A 26879-nucleotide genomic window follows, 5' to 3' on the forward strand; every position below is an offset into this window, starting at 1 on the left:
CTGTCACAGTTGACACAGAGGCTGAGCCGATGTTCGCCGAAAAGGTAACCACTCAACACCGCATACCATGCCCGACCATGTTCCTAAACACAATAAGGAAACAGTGGGCAGCGCCAACCTCCCTACCGCTTCCTAGCAATGCGGAGAGGAAGCTATTTAACGTAGCAAGGGAGCTAGAGGGAACATTGGAGGTGCCGGTGGTGGACGAACCCATAGGTCCCCTGATATCGGACACGGCCATATCAGGAGATTTTGCTGAGGCTCTTAAAGCCGAGGACCGAAAGAGTGAGTCCAACTACAGGAGAACGCACCAGGCAATAGCTTGGGTTACCAGGGCGACTACCTCCGCGTCCTTTTTCACCAGAGCCACACTTTGTTGGCTCCGTGAGTTACAGGGCCGGGTTCCCATGGAGGATATACGCACTCACCAGGAACTCAGCAAAATGGTAGCGGCCACGGAATATGCGTCGGACGCAACACTTTTAGCGACCAGTTTTCAGCCAAGGCAATGGCGGCAAACAACACGAGCAGGCGCATCCTCTGGCTAAAGAACTGGCAGGCGGATACCAAATCCAAGTGGAAATTGGCTTCGGCTCCGTACCAAGGGGCAAAGCTGTTTGGTGAGGCACTAACGCCATACCTGACAGAGAACAAGGACAAGCGCAAGGTCCTTAAACACATGCTTAAAAGGCAGGACAAGAGACCCGGCTCCTGGGGAAGGAAACAATCCTTTCGTACGGAAGCCAGGGTCAACTACTTTCAAAATTCCCAACCCTTCCAAGCTAGACAGGATAGGGAAAGACAGGGGGACAGACAGAACACAAGACATAGGCAAACGCAGGGAAGACGGCCCTTTCGGGGGAACAACCGCCCCTTCCGCCGTACCAGATGACTCCCACCCAGACCTTCCCATAGGGGGCAGACTAGCAGGGTTTGCTCCCCAGTGGGAAGAGACCACCACGGACGTATGGGTCAGGAACACCATACGTCATGGTCTATCTCTAGAATTTCTCTCAAAGCCCCCGAACCGCTTCCGCCCGTGCCCCTGTCCCACAAACCCAACAAAGAGAAGGCTCATGAACGAGGCTGTTCAGCACCTTCTAAACATACGGGCCGTAGAGCCGGTGCCTATGAACCAGAGAGACCAGGGGTTTTATTCTATCCTCTTCGTGGTCCCAAAACCCTCGGGGGGTTGGAGAGCCGTTTTGGATTTGAAAAGGCTAAATTTCTACATAAAATACCGCAAATTCAAAATGCAGACACTAAGCTCCATCCTTGGAAGCGTAAGGAAAGGGGATTTTCTGGCATCGATCGACCTCACGGAGGCATACTTGCACATCCCTATCTCTCTGGCTCACCGCCGCTTTCTACGGTTTGCCTACAGGGGGCACCATTTTCAATACAGGGCACTTCCATTCGGCCTGTCATCAGCGCCCAGGGTGTTCACCAAGATTCTGGCGGTTCTGGCAGCACACCTAAGAAACGTACCAGTCAGAGTCCAGTGCTACCTGGACGATATTCTAATCCAGTCATCGTCCGCCCAGCAGTCTCGGGCGGACCTAAAGTTAGTGATAAAACTGCTGCAGGACCACGGCTTCTCGGTGAACTTTCCAAAGAGCCATCTAACCCCAACTACGAGAATACTCCATCTGGGAGCGGTCATAGACACAAAGGAGTGCAAGGTGTACCTATCACGGGAACGCCTCAGCAGCATAAAGAAAGCCGTAAAACAGGTAAGCCGCGGTCAGTCAGTGACGCTGGTCTGCCTCTCCCAGCTGCTAGGGAAGATGATATCGACCATAGCAATAGTTCCTTGGGCAAGGCTGCACTCAAGAGAACTGCAGTGGTTCATGCTCCCGTTTCAGAGACAGCAAATCAGTGCATCCCGGAAGAGGGTAGGCATACCTCTGAGAGTACGACACTCCCTCAGGTGGTGGCTATCTCCAGCTCTCCTCAGGGGGTCCCCCTTCAGGGAACCAGACAGAGTAGTAGTCACAACAGATGCGAGCTTATTCGGCTGGGGAGGCCACTTGGGGACCAAGTGGACACAGGGCCGCTGGTCAGCGGTGGATCTCCGACACAACATAAACTGGCTTGAGCTGCGGGCTATTCACCTAGCGTTAAGGCATTTTCACAGCAGCATAAAAGGCAGACACGTACTGGTCCTGACGGACAACGTGACAGCCAAGGCCCACATAAACTGTCAGGGGGGCACACACTCTCGCTCGCTCTCGGCCGAGGCCCTCCTACTGGGGGCCTGGGCGGAACAAAATCTGGCCTCCATAAAGGCCGACCACATATCGGGGGAGGCAAACATCCAAGCAGATCTGTTGAGCAGATCAACAATAGATCACTCGGAGTGGCAACTACACCCGAGGATCTTCAGGGAGGTCTGTCACCGCTTCGGGCTTCCCCAGGTGGACCTTTTTGCCTCTCCTTCCAATGCCCACCTAACTCGCTTCTTCTCCCGATTCCCATCCAAGGGAGCAGAGCAGACGGACGCGTTACGGAGCCCATGGCCAAGGGGGCTCCTGTACGCGTTTCCACCCTTACCTCTCCTTCCGGCGGTAGTACGCAAGATTCTGCGGGAAAGGGCCGAGGTAATCCTTGTGGCCCCTTATTGGCCAAGGAGACCTTGGTTCGCAGACTTGAGGAGTCTCTCCCGCACGAATCCATGGCGGATTCCTCCGGAGAGGATCTCCCTCAAGCAGGGGGAGATCTCCCACCCAGAGCCACAATGGCTACAACTAGCCGTCTGGCTCTTGAACGGTCAATTTTAGCCAAGGGGGCTTGCTCACAGGGTGTAATTAGGGTCATACAGGCATCAAGGCGCCCCTCCACGAACCGTATCTACGAGGCCACGTGGAGAAGCTTCCAATCATGGTGCTCTAAACAGGAATTGTTACTCGAAGGGATCACAGTTCCCAAGATCCTAGAATTTTTACTAGATGGCCTAGAGAGGGACCTCTCGCCAAACACGCTGCGCAGGCAAATCGCCGCCCTCTCAACTATACTTTCTGCCAGCCCCGGTGAATCCTTGGGCAAGCATCCCTTAATACGATCCTTCCTCAAGGGGGCTGCAAACATCAGACCGCCAACCGTGCACAGGTATCCATTGTGGGAACTACCACGAGTACTACAAGCTCTTACCAGAGCGCCCTTCGAACCACTCAAAACATGTGACATTCGCTACCTGACCCATAAGGTAGCATTCTTAGTAGCTATCACGTCAGCTCGACGGATATCCGAGTTAGCTTCTCTCTCAACGAGGAAGGACCTGTGTCATTTTCACAGGGACAAGGTAGTCCTAAGAATAGACCCTTCATTCATTCCAAAGGTCAACTCCTTTTTTCACAGATCACAGGAAATAGTCCTACCAGACTTCTGTCCAAACCCAGCTCATCCCCTGGAGCAACAATGGCACACCTTGGACGTACGAAGGGCACTAAGACATTACATTTCGCGCACAGCGGAATTCCGACGCTCGGAAGCGCTTTTCATATCCTTCCACCCCGCTACTAGGGGCCGGAAGGTCTCGTCCTCTACCATCGGTAGGTGGATTAGGGCATGCATCACTGGGGCATACCAGGCGGAGTCCTTGCAAGTCCCCAAGCATATCACGGCCCACTCCACAAGGAGTGCTGCCACCTCAGCAGCATGGGCCATGCAGGCTTCTATTGAAGAAGTATGCAGGGCAGCCACTTGGGCCTCGCCCTCTCCATTCATTCGCCATTACAAAATCGACAGGTACTCCTCTGCAGAGGCCTCCTTCGGTAGGAGGGTTCTCCAGCAGGTTCTAGACCAAAGTTACACACGGGACCAGTCTATTCCCCAACCCAAGGGACAATAGGCTTTGGTATGTCCCACTGCGTGGATTATCCATCTCCAGTGCTGGAGAAGGGGCGTTGACTTACCTGAACGCCTTTTCTCAGCACGGAGATGGATAATCCACACCCACCCTTATAGACTAGGATAATAGGGTATATTTAGTGGAGCCAAAACGTCTTACTGTCAGTCAATGGCTGCGCTCGTGTCAAGACTGGAGAATCATGGTCCAGGACGGGCGTGGCAACTTTGGCTGACTGATCTGATTGGCCAGGAATACAGTCTCAACCCACTGCGTGGATTATCCATCTCCGTGCTGAGAAAAGGCGTTCAGGTAAGTCAACGCCCCTTCTCTTCAATACAGAATAAAATAACAGAGTTGGAAGGGACCTTGGAGGTCTTCTAGTCCAACCTCCTGCTCAGGCAGGAAACTCTATGCCATTTCAGACAAACGGTTGTCTAGTCTCTTTGTAAAAACATCCAGTGTTGGAGCGATACAGTCCTTGTATAGTAGCATCTCTAAAAGTTCCTGTCAAAATCTGCTTTTTTAAAGTGTGTAGCGTTCCCATGTGTTTGTCTGCATGTATATATGTACGTATACACACAAAGGAAAAGGTGGAAAGCGCTTTCCTTTCTTCTGTATTGAAAGATTGTGCTATTATCCTAAAGGACTGCCAAACTATGCCTGAATATTTTGCTCTGATTCCAAAATAGTCTCATCTGTAACATATTCCAGAATAAGCCACCTCCTTTCACATGAAAAAAGCTGAGGCAAGCAGCTGTGTCAAGTTTGTAATACTTCCCATTAGGACCTAAAAGACTGTGCAAGTGCCAACAATAATTGTAATGTTCTTAAGCTTGTATGCTATGCGGCTCGTTCAGTGTAACTTGTAACTATTTAAACCAGGGGTGTCAAACTTGCAACGTCACGTGACGTTTTTGCTGGCAATGGGGTGGGTGCGGTTTTGCTATGATGCATCCAGCCCATGGGCTGGCAGTTTGACACCCCTGATTTAAACTGTTAAATTGCTCAAGAAAATAGTATTCATGAATTTGATTTCCCCCCCTTACCCTCAGTATAATAAGTCAAGGTTGAATGGTAGACTTTCGTTGCCAAGAGCAGAAGACAAAACTGAAAGGAAGTTTCTTACACATGGAATAGTTCAGTGATGGCGAACCTTTTAGAGACCGAGTGCCCAAAACCCGCCTCCCGCCCTGCCTGCTCTGCCCCTGCCCGCCCCCTGCTGTGCCTGCCCACAGGGCCATGCACTGCCTCAATGGCCCGCCGTAGCAGATCACCCAGGCAGCCCTGCAGCGCCACACCCCTCAGCATCATCTGCAGGCTATGGAGCGCGAGGGCAGAGTCTTGTCCCTTCTGCCCGGCTATGTCCTTGGCTGTGCTGCTCCGTGCAGGCTGTGCCTGGGGATGACTCTTCTCCAGGGGGGCTGCTGGAGAGGAGGGGGCCGCAGGGAGAGGCGGGACTGGGGCATTGGCGAGCGTGCCCACAGAGAGGGCTCCAAGTGCCGCCTCTGGCACGCGTGCCATAGGTTCGCCACCACTGGAATAGTTGATAGAGAACCTCTTACAAAGTACTTTTCTAAGTTGCCCCCATCCCATTTTAGTGGGGCATGCACAAGTGAAAATCCTGGATTGTATCTAATATAATTTAGGGCATATGTGAACATATATGGATACTTTTGTATATTATTTATTTATTTGTATCCTGTCTTTATTATTTTTACAAATAAGTCAAGGCAGTGAATATACTTAATACTAATGAAGGAGAATATTTGTAGCTCAGGTTGAAATGAAGGGTCCTTGGTGCTCTCTGAGCTTGGTTATTTTATTGCAAATGTTTCATTACCCAAACTAGGTAACTGTCAGAATCCAATTATACTTCATCTCCAGTTATCAGTTATAGAAAACCCCATTTCTGCCCTCTCTGGATTCTATCATAAAGAAAGAGAAGGGGGTGAACAAAGGGGCTTTATGGCCCTCACTTCCTTCGGTACAACTTCAAAAGGTTTATATGTGGATAGCACCAAAAGGCCTTATCATAACAAAGGAGGCTATTTACCTTTCATGTAGTTTTCTCTGAAGTCTCCATCCAGCCGGTAGAAAGGAAAGAGGGGTGGGATTGTGATGCCTGAAACTGTCACTGGTAGAGGAGGGTGATTGGGTGGGACTACTGGGGAACCCCTTAAAACCTTGAATGGGAGAGCTTGGACCCCAGTCCTGTCTAGAACGCCTGCAACCATTTTCTCTTAATAAAGGATTCCTGTTGGAAGAATTATTCCAAGTGTTCTGTCTTCTTAAGATGCAAAGTGGGGTGGGTCCTTACAGTAACATCGGTGTTTATACTGGTTTGGGTAATGAAACATCTGCAAGAAAACAACCAAACTCAAAGAACACCAAGGACCTCTTGTACTTAATGCTTCCTCCTCCTATTTTCTTTTAACAATAGCCTGTATTTTACCAGACTTAGGATTTTTTATGTCGTTGTACTGAATCTGTTTAACCAGGAAATAATAGTTAGGCTACGTGAAAGTGATACTGTGTTTTCTTTTTTCATAATGGCATTCTGTGGAAGTACAGTAAGCCTTTTGCAGGCTAGAGAATGATTTCCAGGAAATTGTTTATATCAGGGGTCTTGAGATATGGCCCTTTTATGACTTGTAGACTTCAACTCCCAGAATTCCTCAGCCAGGCACGCTGGCTGAGGAATTCTGGGAGTTGAAGTCCAGAAGTCATAAAAGGGCCAAGTTTGAAGACCCCTAGTTTATATTGTAGTACAGGTAGTTACCCCTTAGTGATTTTCCCCTGGCTTTATTCTCCTGCTGTGGAAAAGCTTGGGTTGAAATTATGAAAAACTGTAGTTTGTTTCACCTGATATATTATTCTGCTGATGCTGCCAAATTCCAGTTGCTGAAAAATACTGTCAGAAAGAGATATATCTTTGCTGTTTTTAAGCACTGTCTAAAGAACCTGACTGATCAATGAAACCATCTTAAATTCACACCTGATTGCTACCTCATTTATTCAGTTTATTCCACCCTTACCCCAACGTTATCATGGGGCTTCACCCACCCTTTTCAATAAAGAAAATATTGACTCAGTATGTTCAATAACATTAAGATATTGTATATTATTAGGTATATTTTAATTTAATCAGAATCAGAATTTGTTAATGTACTGATAGGATGCAAAGGAAGTTCAGATCACATGGTATATAATTACAGTACTGCAGGATTACAAGTAGTTCTAAATTTATTTTCATCAGACATTCTTTTGTCTCTGTTCTCGTTTCATTTGTATCCCTTCATCTATGTCAACCATCAGATGTGTGAAAATGATTGTCATGTCTTTAGGTTATGTGGCATCCTTTCTAGAGTGAACTCTTAAAGCATGGTGATAGTAGGTATGTACTGTGGACTTAGCCAGTGGCTTTCTTTCATTGCAAGCCAGCTTGTGTTTGCTGTTTGCTCAATCTACAATAAATCAAAACACAATTTCAGGGCCCTCTACTATCATAGGATAGTTCTACTTATGATGAGATTTAAAAAATAAAGCAGAGGGTTCATCATATCTTTATATTTAGATACACCTGTAAGCAGGATATTTAGAATATTATGTGCAATTCTGCAACCCCTCTCCTAATTTATGAAGAATATTTGTAGTGTTGTTAGAGCTATATATATGTTTTTTTTTGCACTGACAATGTCATTTAGCTGGCTGAAAACCTGAATGATTTGCAATGAATATTAGATTGGTTGAACGTTGCAACAGTGAGTATGGATCTGAGAAGTATTGTAACAGCAACCAAGATATTTATGTTTTATGGGAATAATTGATTGCGATTTATAAATGACGAAGTGCAGCAAGTAGATACAGTTATATAATTTGGTAGAACACATTTAAGAAATAGAAACATTGACAGAAAAGTGGTGGACAGAAAAGTTCATATCAGCTTTGAGAAATGACTGTCAAAATAAATAAAAACGGCAATGTATACAAATTTGCTTTTGCCAACTGTAATGTAAAGTGAGAGGGTATATCAGTTGTGATTGGATGAAATTGAGATCATTAAAAAGGAAAGTAAGAATTTTAAAGAAAAAAATAATGTATGAATGAATGAATGTATGAATTAATGTAAGCATAGAGAAGATCTTTACATGGTTGCTAAGAGTTGACACTGATGGCATAAAATCAGACAATCAATTAGTGAAGGTATATAGAAGCAAGAAAGGTTCTAAGAAATTTGTTAGTACATTAAAAAGAATCAGGTTTTCCTTCTTTATGATGTTGATTAGAAGATCAAATGTATCTTATAGATTGCTGGACAAAGGGACTTGCATGGGCCTAAACTAAAGCAATTGACTACAGATTTCAAGTGCTGTCAGTGCCTTGCACTCATATCTTTTGTTGCTTTTGATGTCCTTGACACCAGGTGGAGTTTGTGGAGTTCGCAGCTGATATTTTTTCTTTGTGTCTTAGGAGGGGAGCATCTGCTGCCAACTAGGGTTGAACTCTCAACCTTCCGAGTGGGAGGTGAGTTTCTTCACCACTAGGCCATTACGGCCATTGAGTAGTGAGAATACTATTTGTGCTAAATGCTGCTCCACCACACTTGGTGTTTGACCAGATGCAAAAACAGCAAACACTTCTTTTGAGACATAACAATATGGTTTCAGCTTTCCCATGTCTCAGCATTTTTTTTTGGAAACTGTTTGGATGTTTATCCTAATATCATTAGTACTCCTATGAGAGTGGTCTCTATCTTATATTCCCCGTAACAAACATGCTGAGGTCAATTTCTCTTGCTGCATGAAAGTGTGAGAATATTTTTTGAACTATTCCCAAAACAGTAACAGGGATCAACTTTTCATTACATCACGTTCTTGCTTTTTTATCATGTAAAAAATAAAGTGTATTATCATTCTAATAAATCCCTTCCTTCCTTCAAGGTTTGGTGACAGATATCTGTCCAAGAATAATTATAGAAACAGTTGTTTTTCTAGGAAGAACTTAGGCTAAAAAAATAGACTGTGGTAACAAAAGAACTGCTAGAAAATGTGATTAGCTGTCATCCAGGAAAGAAGTTGTTGTTTTTCTGCTGCTATAAGCTATTTGTGGGGAACCAGATCATTGTTTGTTACTGCTAATGATGGTGGAAAGCCAGCAGCCTACAGCTGACCTGTGAACATAGGGAAGGGATTAAAATGAAGGTTGTAGTATAATGAGGCTCTGCCCGGGGTCATTTGGGTAAGTAGTTTTTGGCTAAGCATTCTGTGCCCTCTAGGCCTAAACGTGTTACCCATGGGCCATGGCTGAAATTCAGATCCCATGCTCCCAAGATATAAGAACCATTCCCCTCCCCTTTTTTTTGCATGTAATGGGGTGTTTTTGCCAGTTTTAAATTTGGTTTAAAACAGAAATGATGCCTCTGTAGAAGCTTGGAATAAGATCAAGCAGCATTTATTTATCCTGCATGACTTGTGGAGTAGCTGCAAAGGGACAGCTGTTTCTACTGGGGCACAGCCAAGATACCAGTAATGTTTAGTCTGCTGTAAGCAGTGCTTTTTTTGTCATAGAACGCACAAAACAGTGTTCCGGCACCTTTTTTTGAACGGAAGAACTGGTTCCTTTTAAGCTGCCAGCACGAGTACAGGTAATCCCTGAGTTACAAGTGTTCACTTAATGCTCTAATGCTTCCCCCTCCCTTCCTGCTGCGCGGGACTCACCTGGAAAAGGTCTGTCTCCTCTCTGCCATGGTCCCTGCTGGCGCTCCAATCTGAGGCAGGGGACACATTCACAGCCCCCAGCGGCCCAATCCGGGCTCCAGAGGCCTTTTCCAAGCCTCTGGAGCCCACATCCATGGCTATGGAACAATTTTGCGGCCCCCCCCCAGCGACTCAATCTGGGCTCCGGAGACTTGGAAAAGGCCTCCGGAGCCCGGTTCAGGCCGCTGGGGGTCCACAAAATCATTCCGCGGCCATCTGAGCTCCAGAGATCTTTTCCAGGCCTCTGGAGCCCGGATCGGGCCACGGGGGTTGTGGATGTGTCCCCTGGCCTCAGATCAGAGTGGCAGCAGGAACTGAGGCAGAGAGGAAACAGACCTTTTCCAGGTGAGTCCCGCAGGGCAGGAAGGGAGGGGGAAGCATGAGGTATATTAGTCGGTCGGGGAGGCCTTGGGGGCCTGTTCCATCAATAGGCCCTCCATGGCCTTTCCCACCCTGAGATACCTCATGTTTACATAATGAGCTGTGTGCATTTTAACGAGGAAAAGAATGATCTTGCTAAAGGAACGAGATTCACTCTACGAGTTTTTGAGTTACGAGTGGAATGGGCAGGCTCCATTACACTCGTAACTCGAGAACTACCTGTAAAGCTCTGGCTTGGTGAAAGGTAGCTGCCCAGGGACATCGGTGCATCGAAGGTCAATCCGGAAACACTTCCATGGCCCTGAAAGCAGACCCTCTTCTCTGCCTTGGTTCATGGGGCTCCCCCCGCCGCTGCCGCCTGTCCTCACCCCCGTGTTGGCCCCCAGGGACCAGGACTGACTCCTGGAGCGAATCTCTTCGAGGGACCAGGCGCACTCCCAAAGCAGCAGTGCTGCCGCCGCCTTGGTTACTCTGGCTCCGGAGGAAGCCTCTGTGTCATCAAAGGCGACGGAGGACAAGGTGGCAGAAGACATGCCGGCTCCGAACAAGCGCCCTCTCAAAAGCCGCGGCAATGGCGTCTGTCAGCTGATGCTGCTCATGTGATCTGCGCCTCAGAAGCTCCCTAAAGCGGTTTCTTCTCCTCCCCCTCGCTCCATAAAGGCCTTTCGACTGGAGCCGGAGCTGTGCGTGAGTTCCGACACCTTTTTTTTTTTGGAGAAATATTTCCATTTAATCTTGGAAATTGGGAATATGAAATGGCAAGCGAGAATTCCACCTTACTGTCAGATTTAAAATTCAGTTTTCAGGATGTCAGTTAATGAAATGGACATCCATTCCTAGGATTTTATTTCATTTTGCTATTCCAGAAGGAAGAGAAACTTGTTTGCTATTTTTGAGTGTTTAGTAGTGAGATGTCAGTTCTGCCATTTGATTGGCTAAACAGGTGGAAGGCTTTATGACACACCCAGGAATTTGCTATCACTTTCCTAGACTAGTCTTGCTCAAACTACATGGTGGTTGGAGGTAGGTCTGGTAAGAACCTCTGTATAGGTGAACAAATCGGTTTTCTTGAGCCAATCTCGAGAGGGATAAGTGGGCGGAGGGTGATCTTTCACCTGTAATAATATCCCTCTGTATTTTTCTAGCCACTAAATATTAACTGCTATTACTACTTCACTCTGCAGGACAGCCTAAACATGCCTTATATTTGATCTCAAAGAACAACTGTGGACTCTTCAGCCTCATTGTATTCATACCCTGTGACCAGCAGACCAGCATAGTACACACTAGTGCCTTCTGGTGGCACAATTAATGTGTGCAAACAAAAACTGGGCAATGCTGGCCCAGGGTGTGTGACTCCGTGGGATGCATCTGCAGTTGTTTGCAAATCTACAGAAGCAGCTTCCTTTATGACAAGCAGAGGAGTAGAAGCCTTCTCATGTTCAATGGTCAAGTGTAAGTCTGGTGAACAGAACTTGCACTAAATCAGAGGTGTTAGTGGTGATTGCTACGGTCTTTGAAGACACACATTCTCTTTTAGTGGTTATGTGTTCTGATTTCCATGTGGTATGTTCTGGGATCCACTGCTGTGATTTTATCTGGTTTCACATGTAGTAAAAAAAAACTGGCCTGTCTCTACAGCACTTAAAATGATGCTTCTGAATCTTGATGTGATCCTTTTCACGCTAATCTCCATCTGAATATCTCTTTCTCTGGTTGATTGTTAAATGTTACTGATATAGCCAGGAAATAAGGCTATGGAATGATCTGCAAGTAAATTCTTCTAACTTTCCCTTAGGATCAATATATTAGTGACTTAATATGGATGGGAAGACTTCTAGCGGCTTATTTTTCCTTGCCTTACTTCTTTGTTTGCTTATGTAAGCAGCTCAGAGACTAGTGCCGAGATACATTTCAAATTAATGTATTTAAGGGACTAAATCAGCGGTTCTCAACCTGTGGGTCGCGACCCTTTTGGGGGTTGAACGACCTTTCACAGGGGTCGCCTAAGACCATCGGAAAACACATATTTCTGATGGTCTTAGGAACCGAGACACCAGTCCGCATCCGTCTCCGCACGGCCTCTTCCGCCATTTGCAGAGAGAGAGAGACAGAGAGGCACTTTCGCTTCCCTTCTCTCTCTCTCTCAGGCAGACTTACCTCCTGCAGGGCTCCTGATTGGCCCTGCGCCCAGGTGCCCCACCCCCTGGGAGAAGCACGGCCAGGGCCTCATGGCCTTGGAGCCGCCTGGGGAAGCCCCGGGATCCCTGCTGGGAACGGCCCGCTGGAGGCTCCGCTGAGTGGGTCAGCCCTCCCGCAAGCCATGGCCCAAGGGAGACCAGCCGCTGCAATCCCTGCTAGCCCGACCATTGGACCCGCTGGCCAGGAAGGTGCGCCGGAGTCCAGGCTGCCGGGAAGGAAGAAGGAGATTCAGCAAAGGTAGGAGAGGAGAGCCGCCTCCTGGGGCCAGGTGCTGGCAGCGGCTTCCTTGCCATCCTCTTCCTCCTCCCCTTCCTACTGCCCCCAAGGCGGCTCAGGTGGGCGCCGGGGCAAGAGGGATGCCTGGGGGGGGAGCAGTTGGGCTGGTGGAGGGGCTGGTGGGCCGTGCAGCACCAGCGCCACCGCGGCTCCATCAGACAGGCGGAGGGCGAGGCCAGGCAGCGTGGGGGCAGCAGGGATGGCGGCAGCGGTTTTCTCGCCCTTCTCCTCTCCTGCTGCCCCCAAATGGCTCGGGCGGGTGCCGGGGCACGAGGGATGCCTGGGGGGGAGCAGCTGGGCTGGCAGAGGGGCTGGCAGACCGCGCGACAGCAGCGCGGGGGCGGCGGGGACGGCAGCAGCGGTTTTCTCGCCCTTCTCTCCTTCCTGCTGCTGCCCCCAAAGCGACTTGGGCGGGCGCCAGGAGGAAGAGGGGTGCCTGGGGGGAGCAGCTGGGCTGGCAGAGGGGCTGGTGGGCCGCGCAGCACCAGCCCCCACTGCGGCTCCATCGATGCACGGAGGACGAGGCCGGGCAGCGCGGGGGCGGCGGCGACCTCCGACGATGCAGCAGCGTCCACCGCAGCCACTGCTTCCCATCCTGCTCCCCCTCCCTGCCCGTTCAGCTGAGGACGCGGCGGAGGCCGGGCCGGGGGCGGCAGGGACCCCCGACGATGCTGCCGTAAGAGAGAGAGAGAAAGAGAGGAAAGAGAGAGAAACAGAGGAAAAGAGAAAGGAAAGAGAGAGAGAGAGAGAGAGAAAGGGAAAAGAGAGAGAAAGAGAAAGGGAGGAAACAGAGAGAAAGAGAAAGAGAGGAAAGAAAAAGAGGAAAGAGAGAAAGAGAAATGGGGAGAGGAAAGAAAAAGAGGAAAGAGGGAGAGAGAGAAGAGAGGAAAGAGAAAGAGAGAAGAAAGAGAGAAAGAGAGAGGAGAGAAAGAGGGAGAGGAATGGCGCTTCTCCAACCAGGCTGTGCGGAGCCGGCGGAGCAACCTTCCGGCCCCCCCTCCCCGGCCAGCTGTATGGGGGGTTGGGGGTCACCACAACATGAGGAATTATTAAAGGGTCGCGGCATTAGGAAGGTTGAGAACCACTGGACTAGATACTTGTCTTTGTGGCAAAGCTTAGGGTTTTGGTTTTTGCTCCCTGGTAATTTGTGATGAATTAACTCTTGCTTTCTCTTCCTTTTACAGTTGGGGCATGGCCGTCAATGTGTATTCCACGTCTGTGACTAGTGAGAACTTGAGTCGTCATGACATGCTAGCATGGGTCAATGACTCTCTACATCTCAGCTACACCAAGATTGAGCAGCTTTGCTCAGGTACTGTGACAATAAAGAAACTCTCTAGAAAAACATTTTATTGGAAAACTCTTTCACTAGAACCAAGTTCATAATAGTTTAAATGTTCTCTGGTAGGGAAGAGCAGGATTTATTTATTTATTGAGCTTATAGCCTGTTGTAATACCTCTTGTATATTTTTGCAGATCTGGGATGCAAAAAAATCTGGATGACCTCCAAATGGCAGCAAAGAATGCTGGAGGGTGGTGGGAGGTTGCCCCCTTCTAGTGTTAGTCTGGAGTTTTGCGAGACCTATTAGCCTTAAGTATAAAAATACTTGGGGTGGTATCTGCTGTCCAATATTTAGGGAAAAAAATAACATAAAGTCCTAAAATTATGCTACTACTTAAAATACACATGATGTATACTGTATGCATTTAGCAATCTGCCTGTAAAGCTCAGTGAAAAGAGTAACTCAGCTTTTGGGTTGCACAACTTGAAAGTCCAGTTGCAGAACAAAATATTTAATATATATGCACAATGCATATGCATTTGGAAACCTTCCTCAGAATGAAAGCTCACACCAGAGAATATATAAATACACATTATATGACATACAACATATATCCACTAACAAGAAAATTTAAAAATAGCTACAAACTTACATATCAGGCAGGTTACATCTTTTTTTAAAAAAGTCAAATTTGTTATTAGCTCGGGAGCCCCATTAGGTGGGCTCAGGCCACCATTTCCCTGAAGGTTGAGGGAAGAAACTAATATAGGCACCTGCCATTACTAAGTTAGAAAAGTCCAGCACAAATATTCAGGTTGATATTTCATACTGAATCCTGTTCCTAGGTAAACAAAATACTATTGCTATGTAACATGCTATGACCAGACAAACCATAATATGGCTTAATTGGATAATTTTATTTATATAAGATACTAAGAATGGATGTAGTCACATAACACATAACAAATGCAAACTACACAAACCCATTTTAGCTTAGTTTAGCATGTTGTATAAATCTAGCCAGCATGTTAGTATATGCATGAAGCAAAGAACAACGCACTTCACATAACTACACTCTCAAATCTAATGGATGTAAGTCAATTCTCCCCCAATAAAACATGTAGACTTTGATTGGGGTGGTAGCGATGTTTTGTTGAGAGAGAGAGAGAGAGAGAGAGAGTGGAGAGAGAGAGACAGAGAGCGAGAGAGATTGCATTTAAGGGGATGAAAAGTTGAACTACCTTTCCCTGTTTCTCCTTTCAGTTAATCCCAATACTACATAACTAAAAATGCACAGTATTATTAAATTCAGGTAATACTTGAAATCTGTGTGTCTGTCATCTCCAAAGTGCATTTCTATCCATGAAGATGCAGTTCAAAATTATTCTTTCCATCTCTCAGCATGAGTTTAGCTAACTCTTTTTGGTCTGTATTATCTCCTCAATTAACTCCAGCCCATAGGAAAGGTGGTAGAATCTTTACCTGTCACTGGATAATGCACTCATTTTTTCTCCATAGTTTAAAGCTATTCATTTCGTAAGAAAATTTTTAAAAATGTGAGACATAACTGCCCATTTTATTCTGAGCCTGGAAATGCTAAACACAAAATAGTCTTTCTGAGCTCATACTGTTTGATGCTTGAAACATTTTCTGTATCTGTATTTTCTGGGTTTTTCTGCTGGCCAGGCAATTCTCTGGCCCCCAAGAAATTGACTAGGGCTCAAAAAGCCTGAGTTGTGCTGGTTAGAATTAAGAGGAAGGGAGTTGAAAATCTAATGAGAGGGGATTTCCAAATGGTTGTAGATGAAAGGGTTCTGATCTAGTTGTAAAAGGCAGCAGGTGTGGGTAGAAACTAGTTTGTGTGTGTCTTTCTGTCCTTGACAGGGGCTGCCTATTGCCAGTTCATGGACATGCTATTTCCTGGCTGCATTCACTTGAGGAAGGTGAAGTTTCAGGCCAAATTGGAGCATGAATATATACACAACTTCAAGGTGTTACAGGCTGCATTCAAGAAGATGGGTGTGGACAAGGTGGGTTTCTGCTAGACAGCAGGCAGATAAAGACTTTTCTTTTTGTATCATTGTGTGGTTGAGGCTTCCCGATAGGCTAAAACAGACCTGCCTTTGCATAGTTAGATAGACTAAACCACTAGAGTGGATGGCTTCTGTAGTTGCTTTTCTTTCTCTTGCTTCAATTTTTGGCTGGGCTGGCTTGTGCAGTAACTAACGTACTGTATCTTTTTGTAGTTCCATGTAGAAATAGATAGTTGTGCCCCATAGTTTTCTAGAAGTCAATCTTCCAAAGTAGGAATTGCCAGTTTGGTGCATTCCAGGGAAAATGAATGTTCTGTCTCCAGAATGGCAACTTTTATACATTCCTGGAGTCAGAGTAGAATCTCAAGTGCTGTGGGCCAGCTTGTTGCCTGAGAGCACATGGTATATAAATGTACAAAATAAATAGGCATCTTGGCCTTGTTTCTCAAAATACTTGCTCAAGGAAATATATGACTGCACCATTAGTATTGTTAGAGACATTTTCTTTAAGCTTCAACTGATCCAGAATGTAGTGATGTGAGAAGTGATGGGCATGCCTTGATATGCCCACATGACATCTCTGCTTTGTGAGCTGCACTGGTTGCCAATTTGTTTCTGAGTGTGATTCAAGATGCTGGTTGTTAAATACAATATGAGGCCCTATAAGGCATAAGGCCTGGTTACTTGAGGGACTGCCTATTTGCCATAGTATCTACCTAGCTAATTCAGTCTTGCAAGGTTGGTGTGCTCTGGCTTTCTTCAGTTAAACCCCAGAACCAGACATTCTTTGTGCCTGCCTTCTGGAATGAGGTCCTCACTCCCCAATATCTGGATGGACCTCACTTTGCTTTTGTTGAGAAGAATCATGAACATTTGGCACTCCATCAGGGCTTTTGATGAGGAACTCTTTGTTTTATTCCCCTGGTCCAGTTGTGGCGAACCTATGGCACGGGTGCCAGAGGCGGCACTCAAAGCTCTCTCTGTGGGCACGCGCACCATCGCCCCAGTCCTAGGCCTTCAGCTGGGTTTGATAAAATCTTTTCGCTTTAGGCCTCTGCTGCTGTGTGCAAAAAAAAAAAGTTCAATCAGCCAATTTCAACTTCTTGCGGGAAAAAAAAGACCTTGCAAAGTTGGAATTGATTGATTGAACTTTTTAGTCCCGCCCAGTCTGCCGTTACCACTGCAGCCACGCCCACCCAATGGGCCACACCCACCCAATGGGCCACACCCACCTGGCACCCAACGATGCATAAGTGAGTTTTGGGTTGCAGTTTGGGCACTCGGTCTCTAAAAGGTTTGCCATTACTGCCCTGGTCTGTTGCATTTGCCATCTTTTCTTTTATTAGGCTGGTAGTTTCCCATACATGCTCACCCATACACATTCTACCAACTTCAAATTGGGATTTACAAACACTGATATAAAACAAAAAGATGCTATCCTACTAAAAAAATCTCTTTAAACTAGCTTTCTTTAGTCTTTATGCAGTAATTTATTACATTTGAACTCTATTTTGCATTAATCTTTTTTAATCTCATGTGCTTCTGGATTTATCTCCCATCTTTTCTCAGATTGTTGCTCTCAAAACAGTACCGGTACTAAGATTACTTTACTCCAGGGATGTCAAACTCGCAACATCACGTGACGTGTTGTGACTTTTTTCTCCATTGCTGGCAATGGGGTGGGCAGGGTTTCGCTATGATGCATCTGGCCTATGGGCCGGCAGTTTGATACCCCTGCTCTACTCTGTTTGTAGAAGGGGGATTTTACTGATTCTAAGAAGCTTGCAGCTTGTACTGATAGGTATAATCTCTGTCATCTTTGCTTGGAAGAAAGATGCCTTCTGGAATTGGGAAAGCATCATCAGTACTTTCTATAGTCCACATGCCAGAATTTAGGGGATGATTTGAAAACATGCTTTATTAGTGGCAGATGTAGAGGTCAGATCTCTTTTTGTTCTTGGCCCTTATGTTCATTCCACCTCTACAGCTGTGAGATTGATATGTGCTCTAGTAAATAATTTATATACCCTCCTTCTGTAGCAATTCCTTTCAGTCAAATTAAATGTTGTAGCTCAGATAATGCAGAGCCTTTTTCATCTTTTGGAATATAGACGTCAACAAGGAAGTTCCAGAGATTTGATGCTCTAGAATCAGTTGAATCTGTTGCATTGTTACAATCTCCATTATGCTTGGCTGGCACAAGAGTTTCTTCTAGGGACACTTATTTTAGTACATTAGCCAGTTATTGTTCCTTATGTGGAACAATATGCTATGCAGGGGCAAAAAAGGAGGTTGCTTGACAGTCACTATAGTTCTAGAAGTGTCATATAAGCATGTTCACAACCTACCACTTCCCTGCTGCAAATATTATTATATCTAACTCTCATCAGAGCTTCTAAAAGGAAGAATGGATCTAAAATAAAGACAATGATGGGTATTGATTAAAAGCCTTGCTGTAGCTGTAGAAAGTCTTAAGATAAAATGGTGAGCAGGTGTAGACTGCACATGTTGTAATGCAGATTACCACCAAATTTGTCCAATTTTGATTGATATAGTTGCCCAGGATATTAAGTTATTCTTTGCTTATAATTCCCACAAGCTAATTAAGCCTGTTACTCTAGTAGTAAGCAACATTTTGGTTCAGATGGGTCACTTAGCTAATTAAATGGGCATGAGACTCAGGATCCCGACCTGGCATATTAAGCTTTTAGGAATATCAATATCTTTGTCTGGATCATACCTAAAAACCATGTAATCACATATCCTTTTCCCCATGGTAGCCATTTCCTGGGATGGAGTTGGCCTAATAGTTGGCCCTGCTTTAATTTTAAGGATTAACAATTTAAGCTGCAGCTAAGGTTCACTGTTTTTGTTAAGTCTTCGAAGAAATGTGTAGCCAGGGCATCTTAATTCAGGTAGCCAGGGCATTTTAATTTCACACCTTTTTCCAATGATACAGAACCACAGGTATCAGTTCTGGACTGCAAAGATTTCTCTATCACTTAGTGATTATCTGGATTTTGGAACTGCTAGTCCTAATAGAACCATTTAATATAAGTTTGTGAAAGATTGTGTAGAATGTTTGGAAAGGCACCATAAATTAAACAGAGATTCTTAGCAGCTTTTTACAAATTGAAGCTTTTTATTGATTAATTTGTTTACTAAATATAACATTTTTTATTCAAATGAAACTCAACTCTGCTTATAATGTAAAGTATACATATTACAGAATAAATTAAAATAGATAATTAAAACAAATCATATAATTGCTGACTATTCAGTGATCCCAAGTCTGTAAACTGAGAAATTTGAAGAAAGTATAGTACTAATATTCCAGAGAAATTGTGATTAATCTGTTTGAAAATTATATCCACTCCATCAGTAGGTAAAGAGAACAAGTAACCTATTCTACTGGAGTTTCAGGGTATGCATGGTGTTCCTGTATAACTGGAGACTTTTCAGTTTGTTGCATGGGAAGTCAAGAAACAAGAGTCTTTAAATGTAGGAACTATACACGTACAAAGCCTTCTACTCTTAAGTAGAACAATTTGTTAGAATAAAAATAATACATGCATACTTTGAATATGCTTTGTATTATGTAAATTCAATTATGACACCCACTCAGATTTATACTTTATAATATCTAGCAAATTCCTATTTTAAAGTTATATTAAAATAAATCACATGTATTAGTAGTGTTTGATTTTTTACAAACACAATGACTGTTCTGCCAGTGTTCTGGCCCACTGAGCATCTGTTATGTTATACTGAATAAATATTGAAAAGTGAGGAAAATATTAATTTTACAAAGAATGTTACTTTTCATGGACTTTTGCTGTTACAGATCATCCCAGTGGAGAGATTGGTAAAAGGAAAGTTCCAAGATAACTTTGAATTCATTCAATGGTTTAAGAAATTCTTTGATGCCAACTATGATGGAAAGGAGTACAATCCATTATTGGCGAGGCAAGGCCAGGAAGTGGCACCTGCTCCAAACCCAGGTGATCAGATCTTCAACAAACACAAGAAACCCATTGGCACTGCAGGTAATGTTGCTAGAGACAGCTGGGAACCCTGGATCCCGCCTCTAGCATGACCTCAGCTTCCTGGCATCCAGCTTGGCAAGTCCTGGCTAGCAGTGGGAGGGAAGAAGAACCAAACCCTTATTGATTTGATTCCATGCTTAGTGGAAAATATCTGGATTTTGGAATGGCAGTAAGTAAAGGTAGAAATGAGCAAGGGTCAAACCAATTGACAAGACACTGCATTCTTGTTCCCCTGAAAGTTACATACTCCAGCATACAGATGTGATTTTGGTGGGGACTGGCAGCGTTGCCCTGTGGAACCTTTCATCTCAGCAAATACTGTAACCAGGCAAGCTAATGGAGCGTAGATGCTTTTTTCAAAAGAAAATCAGTGCTGGGACTAGTTAAACTTTGCCTTAATAGGAGAAAGCTATGATCTGATCAAAATCATTCTACTTAGAGTTACTTTTGCTCACTTCTGTTCTATTAATTAAGTAGGGTCCTGGGATCAGTAGTATAAATCCAGATCTCCTGTATCCAAATTCATCTGACCATCAACAGAACCTACATCAAAAATTTTAACACTAGCTATTTGAGGGGGCCTTTCCATTATTGGCCAGTTAGCCATCTTGTTTCTGTCTTCCTAGTAGTCTAGAAGAGGATAATTTGCTCATGAGAGTTTTATTGCATGGATAGGGAACTTGTATTGCAAGGATTGCAGAACTATACAGGTAGTCCTTGACTTACAACAGTTTGTTTAGTGACCATTCAAAGTTACAATAGCATTGAAAAAAGTGACTATGACCGTTTTTCACACAACCGTTGCAGCATCCCCATGGTCCCCATCCCCATAGTTAGGACAGTTGCTGTGTCCCAGGGTCATGTGGTCATCTTTTGCAACCTTTTGACAAGCAAAATCATTGCAGAAGCAAGATTCAATTAACAACTGCAGTGATTCACTTAACAACTGTGGCAAGTAAGGTCATAAAATGGGACAGAACTCACTTAACTGTCTCATTTGGCAACAGAAATTTGTGATTGTAAGTCAAGGACTGCCTGTAATTCCTAGCATGCCCCATTCTTAGCCATATTGATCAGGGCCCCTGGAAATTTTCGTTCGTTAGCATTTGAAAGGTAACAGATTTCCCATTTTTATAACCCCCCCCCCCAAAAAAAGTTCTGAATCTGGCTATCTGCATTCAGGCTCTCCTCTTGTTGTCTTTAAGATACTTGCTGGTAGAGCTATTTAGGAAGTGTTGTTTTTCTAGATTTTTAATGCTTTCAGCAGAAAAACTCTCATTCCACATTAGTATTAAAACTCCTGCTGCATTTTGAGACTGGCTGTTCATCTTGATGTCTTACTTAAGCTAATTCTGATGTATCATCAAGCAGCTGAAGAAAAATGAAAAGAGTTTTAGAAAGAATTTAGCAGAACAGTGAGGAATAAAGGCAAATATACGTGTCCGAGGATAATGTTGCAGGATTCAATCTGGGTCAGTCACTGGAACCAGAGGTTTAGTCTTCCGAGCTTTCGGACTTGTGCTGGAGACCATCTTTAGACAATGTCTCTCTACCAGAATGTGTGCTTTGGGTTATTCTATGCATAGTATTTATGTGGTGCCTGGTTGCATGTGGCTTTTTAGTTGTTGATTGGGGCGTTGATGGCTGGCTATTAAGTCATTTTAATAGCCAGTCATCAACACTCCCATCAACAACTAAAAAGCCACATGCAATCAGGCACCACATAAGTGCTACACATTCTGGTAGAGAGAAGTTCCCTGAGGATGGGATCCAGCACAAGTCCAAAAGCTCAGAAGACTAAACCTCTTGTCCCGACTCAGACTGGATCCTAGAACAATGAGGGTTCTAATAGTTAACTTTTCTTCTAACTGAATCTTCTGCTCAAGAGGAAGATGAGTTGTCTGCTTATTGGTGTAAGCCATATAGAGTGAAAGTTCCACAGGAAAGAACTAGAACAGTGTTTCTCCGCCTTGACAACTTTCAGAGGTATAGACTTCAATTCCCAGAATTTCCCATCCAGCCTGGCTGACCGGGGAATTCTAAGAGTTGAAGTGCACAAACGAAAGTTGCCAAGGCTGAGAAACACTGAACTAGAAGCACCAGATAGAATGATAAAGATGCCCACATTGACTATTTGAGAAGGGAATGGGATCCAAAGGCTGCCTCCTGGATCTGCATGTCTTTTCCCAGCTGGGCTTGCTTGCTTTGCTGTAGAGGGGCAGCAGCACATGTTGGGATGGCTTTGCGACCGGCTAAGGGAAAGCTGCATGTAGCTTTATGCTGCTGCCACCTTTGTTTGAATTGTGTTCATAAATAGGAAGGTTTAATGCCTGGCTTCTTCAGAGTCTGTCTTTCTCTGGAACTTTTAAGCGCAAGAACTCTGATCTTGACCGTTCCTTTCTGTGTCCAGGAAGTCTCAGCAGACAGCACTGGGACTCTAGCTGTGCATATATGCTTAACCATTATGTCTTAGGCTTTCATTTGGCCTGGCTCAGCAATGGTGGGTGGGTCCCTTGATGAAAGGACATAGACTAAACTTTTTTTTATTTCATAAAGTTCCACAGAGAACCTCCCCAACAGGCCCCAAGAACATGCAGAATCCAGCTCGAGTGAACATCACTCCCAGCAATATTGTACGGAAAAATCCTCCTTTGGCTCGGAATGGGGGCAGTGAAGCTGATGCCCAGATCATGGAGCTTAACCAACAGGTGGGGCAAGAAGGTAGTGCAGTGAGAGGGGGGGGGAGGAAGAGGGAGAGGGAGGGAGAGGGAGAGAAAATAGAATATCTTCCTTTGGCAACCCCGATATTTACAAAGGTCTTTCCTGCATTCATTATTTTATTGTCACAAGCTGGAGGGGTTCTGCCTCTTGCTCTGCTATGGTGTTGGGTGTTGTGGAAGTAGATTTGCTTTTTCCTTAGAAGGTATGACAGGAAATTCATCCTGGTTCACTCTCTGAAGAAGGATCTATTACTCTGAAGCAGAATTGAATCCGCCACCTTCTGGAGCAGCTTCCCCCCCACCCAGCCAAAATCAAGATGGAATTCTCTCTCCTAGGGTTCTGTAAAGCTTTGGAAATGTGATTTTGATCCCAAGACTGGGGTTGATATTTATGGTTTGTTTAAGGCCCTGTGTTGTTTTGTTGATTTTGTTTACCAGATTATTTTATTATGGATTACCTGTCTGATTTTATGTTTTTAACTTTTTTTCATGTTTTTCTAGTTTTGTACACTACTCAGGGTCCACTGGAGTCGGGTGGCCAATTTATTTAAATAAACATATACATGTCTAGAGGACACTCAGTTGATAAAGTCTGGACTAGATGGTAGATTGAAGGTTCTCCAACTTATTCTGCACTCTTTTGGTTCTCCCAACAGCTCTATGCTGTAGATTAGATGGAGGGAAGTACAAAGATCTGGCAGAAACCACTGTTTTGGCATCTTGCTGCCTAACTGGTTTCTAGAAAGACATAAATCACCAATGTTTACTTTGTGTCCATCTGAGCCTTTCCCATGGGCTGCCATTTTAAATTCAAAATTCCAAAACTATCCAGTAGCTTGAAATGGCTTAACATCTATTGTATAGCCATGATAGATAGTAACTGGCATACAGTAAATTTTGGTTGAGCTCCCACAACATGCCAAATTTGAATTAATGTAATGCATTTGGTGTGTTTACATAGCATGCTATATCCAAACAAATCAGTCATATTATGACATATTTTTAGCTTTTTTTATATTTTGTCTAGTTTGGTATGCTGCCCAACTGGGCATCCAATACATTTAATTATAGTAATTATTATGTCCAGATTCATGTTACAGAAAAAAATTGATTAGGTTCTCACAACATAATAAACTGCCCAACCTATTCCAGTCAAACTAGCATTTATGTCTGACCAGTGATCCAAATCCAGATCTTGCTCATATGATAATCAGGACATTTCACCATGTTTCCTTCATGCAAACCTTTATGGCATAGGAGATTATTTTTCCAGGATAATCCCTAATTTTTTCAGTCAAAAACTAAATGCATCATTCAAGCTATCTTAAATTTTGTTTGACTCCTTTTTTCTGGCTATTCTCTACTATTTTCTTTCATTCTAGATCAGGGGTGTCAAACTGCTGGCCCACGGGCTAGATGCGTCACGACGAAACCGTGCCAACCCCATTGCCAGCAATGGGGAAAAAGTTCCGATACGTTGCATGACATCATGTGACGTCGTGAGTTTGATATGTCTGTTCTAGATGAAAGGAATTTTTTATTTCCAAATTAAAATAGGAATTATTAAAACAATGTAAGTGCTGTTTTGAAATCCAGTTGCTTTTAGAATCAGTGAACAAATATGCTTTATTAGTTCACTTTAGTTTTCCAGTTGCTTTAGTGAAGGAGTGTTACAGAAACTGAGTATCTATACATTTAAAACCTGTAACATTCTTATGAAGTTGGGAGGCTTGATGTTTTATTAAAGAAGGTCCTCTTTTATAACCTAGTACAGTGATGGCGAACCTTTTAGAGACCGAGTGCCCGAAACCCGCCCCCCGCTCCGCCTCCCGCCCTGCCTGCTCTGCCCCTGCCCATCCCCTGCTCTGCCTGCCCACAGGGCCATGCACTGCCTCAATGGCCTGCCGTAGCAGATCACCCAGGCAGCCCTGCAGCGCCATGGCAGCCATGCCCTCCGCCCACACCCCGCAGCATCTGCACGCTATGGAGCACGAGGGCGGAGTCTTGTCCCTACTGCCCGGCTATGTCCTTGGCTGCGCTGCTCCATGCAGGCTGTGCCTGGGGCGACCCTCCTCCAGGGGGGCTGCTGGAGAGGAGGGGGCCGCAGTGAGAGGCGGGGTTGGGGCAATGGCGCTTATGCCCACAGAAAGGGCTCCGAGTGCCGCCTCTGGCACGTGTGCCATAGGTTCGCCACCACTGACCTAGTATAAAACACTATTTCTTTTAAGATCTTCAGGAGAAAATTTGTTGTCTACAAAATGAGTAATGTTTTTCTCTTTCAGAAAACTCCTCTCCCAAGGAACTGCAATTGCTTCCAAAGGCTCTTGCTGCTTCTACACACCACTTAACAAGTACTTTATGCCCAGACATTAGTGCTGCAATGGTTGGGTACCTCTCAGTTGCAGAGTATGCTTGCCTGGTGTGCTGGACATGAGTTTATGAGTGATATATATATCAGGGCTGTCATTACTATGCTGATTCTCATTCTTCTCTTCAATTTTGTTGGTTGTCTTTATTTCGATAGTTGATGGATTTGAAACTGACAGTGGATGGGCTGGAGAAAGAGCGTGACTTCTACTTTAGCAAACTGCGGGACATTGAGCTGATCTGCCAGGAGCACGAGAGTGAGAACAGCCCCATCATTTCAGGCATCATAAGCATCCTGTATGCTACAGAGGTCAGTGAAGTATGGGAGCAGCTTTGATCACTATTTCCAGGGAGTTAGAGTTTGGGGCTTGCTTATCAATGTCTGCAGCATGAGCCATGTGCCTTGCATGCATGGATAGAGGGGAACACACTATATAGTTACGATAATCTCACTATTTCTCACTATATTCTTACAGGAAGGCTTTGCCCCTCCAGAGGATGATGAAGTGGGCGAGCAACATCCAGAAGATCAGGATGAATATTAGCTATACGAAAGCACACTTGATTTCTCGCTGTCTGGCTATGACAGATCACCCCATGCTCCTCACTTACCATGGACATTTAAGGTTTTGCATTGTACAGCCTCATCCTCCACAGTCACATATTATAACAGGTTTTCTATCGACAAGAGGCCCCCAGTGGTTTCTGTATGTTGTGCAGAGCCCACAGGAAGCCCAGAACTACATGGTAAAAATAAGCATCAGTAGGTGGCGAAGACCAGCACTGTAAATACCTTGTAGTGGGGCAGAATTCCTAGATTGGTGGCCTGGCTCTTTTTCCTCCTCCTGGTCCATCCCATTTACCCCTATTTATTGATTTCAGTTGTCTTGGGTGTGAGTGCTACAATCCCTTGTATTATATTGAGAGACAAATTCTTTGTATATTTTTCCGTACTGGATTTCACTAGCACTTTGCCTGTCGTATTCATGCTGAGCCAAGCTCTGGCACCCCTCCTGGCTTCAGAAAATTTGGGAGCATGTGAGCCTAAAGGCCAAGCTCAGTACTAGAAGCTCGCTCAGTGGGTGGGTGCAGGGGGAGGGGGAAGAGAATGGACTGGAATATTTATTTGGGGGTAGGCGGGATTTTAATAATGCTGCTGAGAATATGAGTTTTCCAGCCACTCTACTTGATATATCAGGTAGACCCAAGAAGAAGAGAATTTACTAGATGGTGGCTTTTTCTTTTTGGGATTTTATGGAAGATAATTTTGGAACACGGCAGCCCTGTTGTTTGGAAAAGAAGCATGAAGGGAACCTCCCCAACAATGTTCTGTTTTCCACAAACACCACAGGTTACAATTGAGTCTGCCAGTGGGAAGGGCTCAGATGTTTTGCTCTCCACTTATGATTCTGACCCTACCAAGGTTTAGTTCATGCTGTTTGGATAAGTTTGCCACACAGACTCTGCCTTGACCCACTCCCTATTTGCATTGCCTGTTCAATCAGACACTGGTGTGCAAAGCCTGCATCTGTGTTGCATTTTATTTAAAATAAATTTGTGTGGTTAAAATCTGTCCTGATGTGTGTGCCATAACCCACATCTCCACTTGAATGGATTGGTATGATTGCTGTCAAAATACCAGTGCACCAAGTCCTGAAGCAACAAGCTAGTGATGAATCAGGTGAATATGGCAATTCTGAGCAGACCAACAGTCCCTGACTTTGACAGGCCCTTTTTCTAGTTGCTTATGTAGGAAGATTTTCCTTTTTGGCAGCCAAGAAACTGAGGACTGCTAGGGAGGGAGGAAAGAGACAGGGAGAGGAAGGAAGGACATTAAAAGAGACATAAATCTCTTTCCCAGGTGGAGATGATCTGTTATATCTCACCAGGTATTTTCATTTGAATAAATACTTCCCATTTTCCCAGGCACAGCAGGTACTTTTTTATAATTGCATACTTAGTAAT

At 44.8% G+C, this 26879-nt stretch overlaps 1 protein-coding gene across 3 annotated transcripts in view; it reads left to right on the forward strand.

The window, feature by feature from the left end:
• Positions 1-26487, forward strand: part of MAPRE3 (microtubule associated protein RP/EB family member 3) — a 45018-nt gene extending 18531 nt beyond the window's left edge. The window contains exons 1-7 of one of the 3 annotated variants that reach the window (XM_039346076.1): positions 11177-11442; positions 13650-13777; positions 15633-15778; positions 19626-19827; positions 22384-22535; positions 25072-25224; positions 25391-26487. In XM_039346076.1, coding sequence (XP_039202010.1) covers positions 11426-11442; positions 13650-13777; positions 15633-15778; positions 19626-19827; positions 22384-22535; positions 25072-25224; positions 25391-25459 — 867 coding nt within the window. In that variant the 5' untranslated portion in view covers positions 11177-11425 and the 3' untranslated portion in view covers positions 25460-26487. Of the gene's footprint in view, positions 1-11176; positions 11443-13649; positions 13778-15632; positions 15779-19625; positions 19828-22383; positions 22536-25071; positions 25225-25390 lie in introns of those variants that run through there. The other 2 variants (XM_039346078.1, XM_039346077.1) reach the window with 2 other exon arrangements.
• The last annotated feature ends 392 nt before the right edge of the window (positions 26488-26879 follow it).

This window comes from Crotalus tigris, unplaced genomic scaffold, assembly GCF_016545835.1.
Source record: "Crotalus tigris isolate CLP2741 ecotype Arizona unplaced genomic scaffold, ASM1654583v1 scf7180000017987.690289119674:8195010, whole genome shotgun sequence".
NCBI lineage: Eukaryota > Metazoa > Chordata > Lepidosauria > Squamata > Viperidae > Crotalus > Crotalus tigris.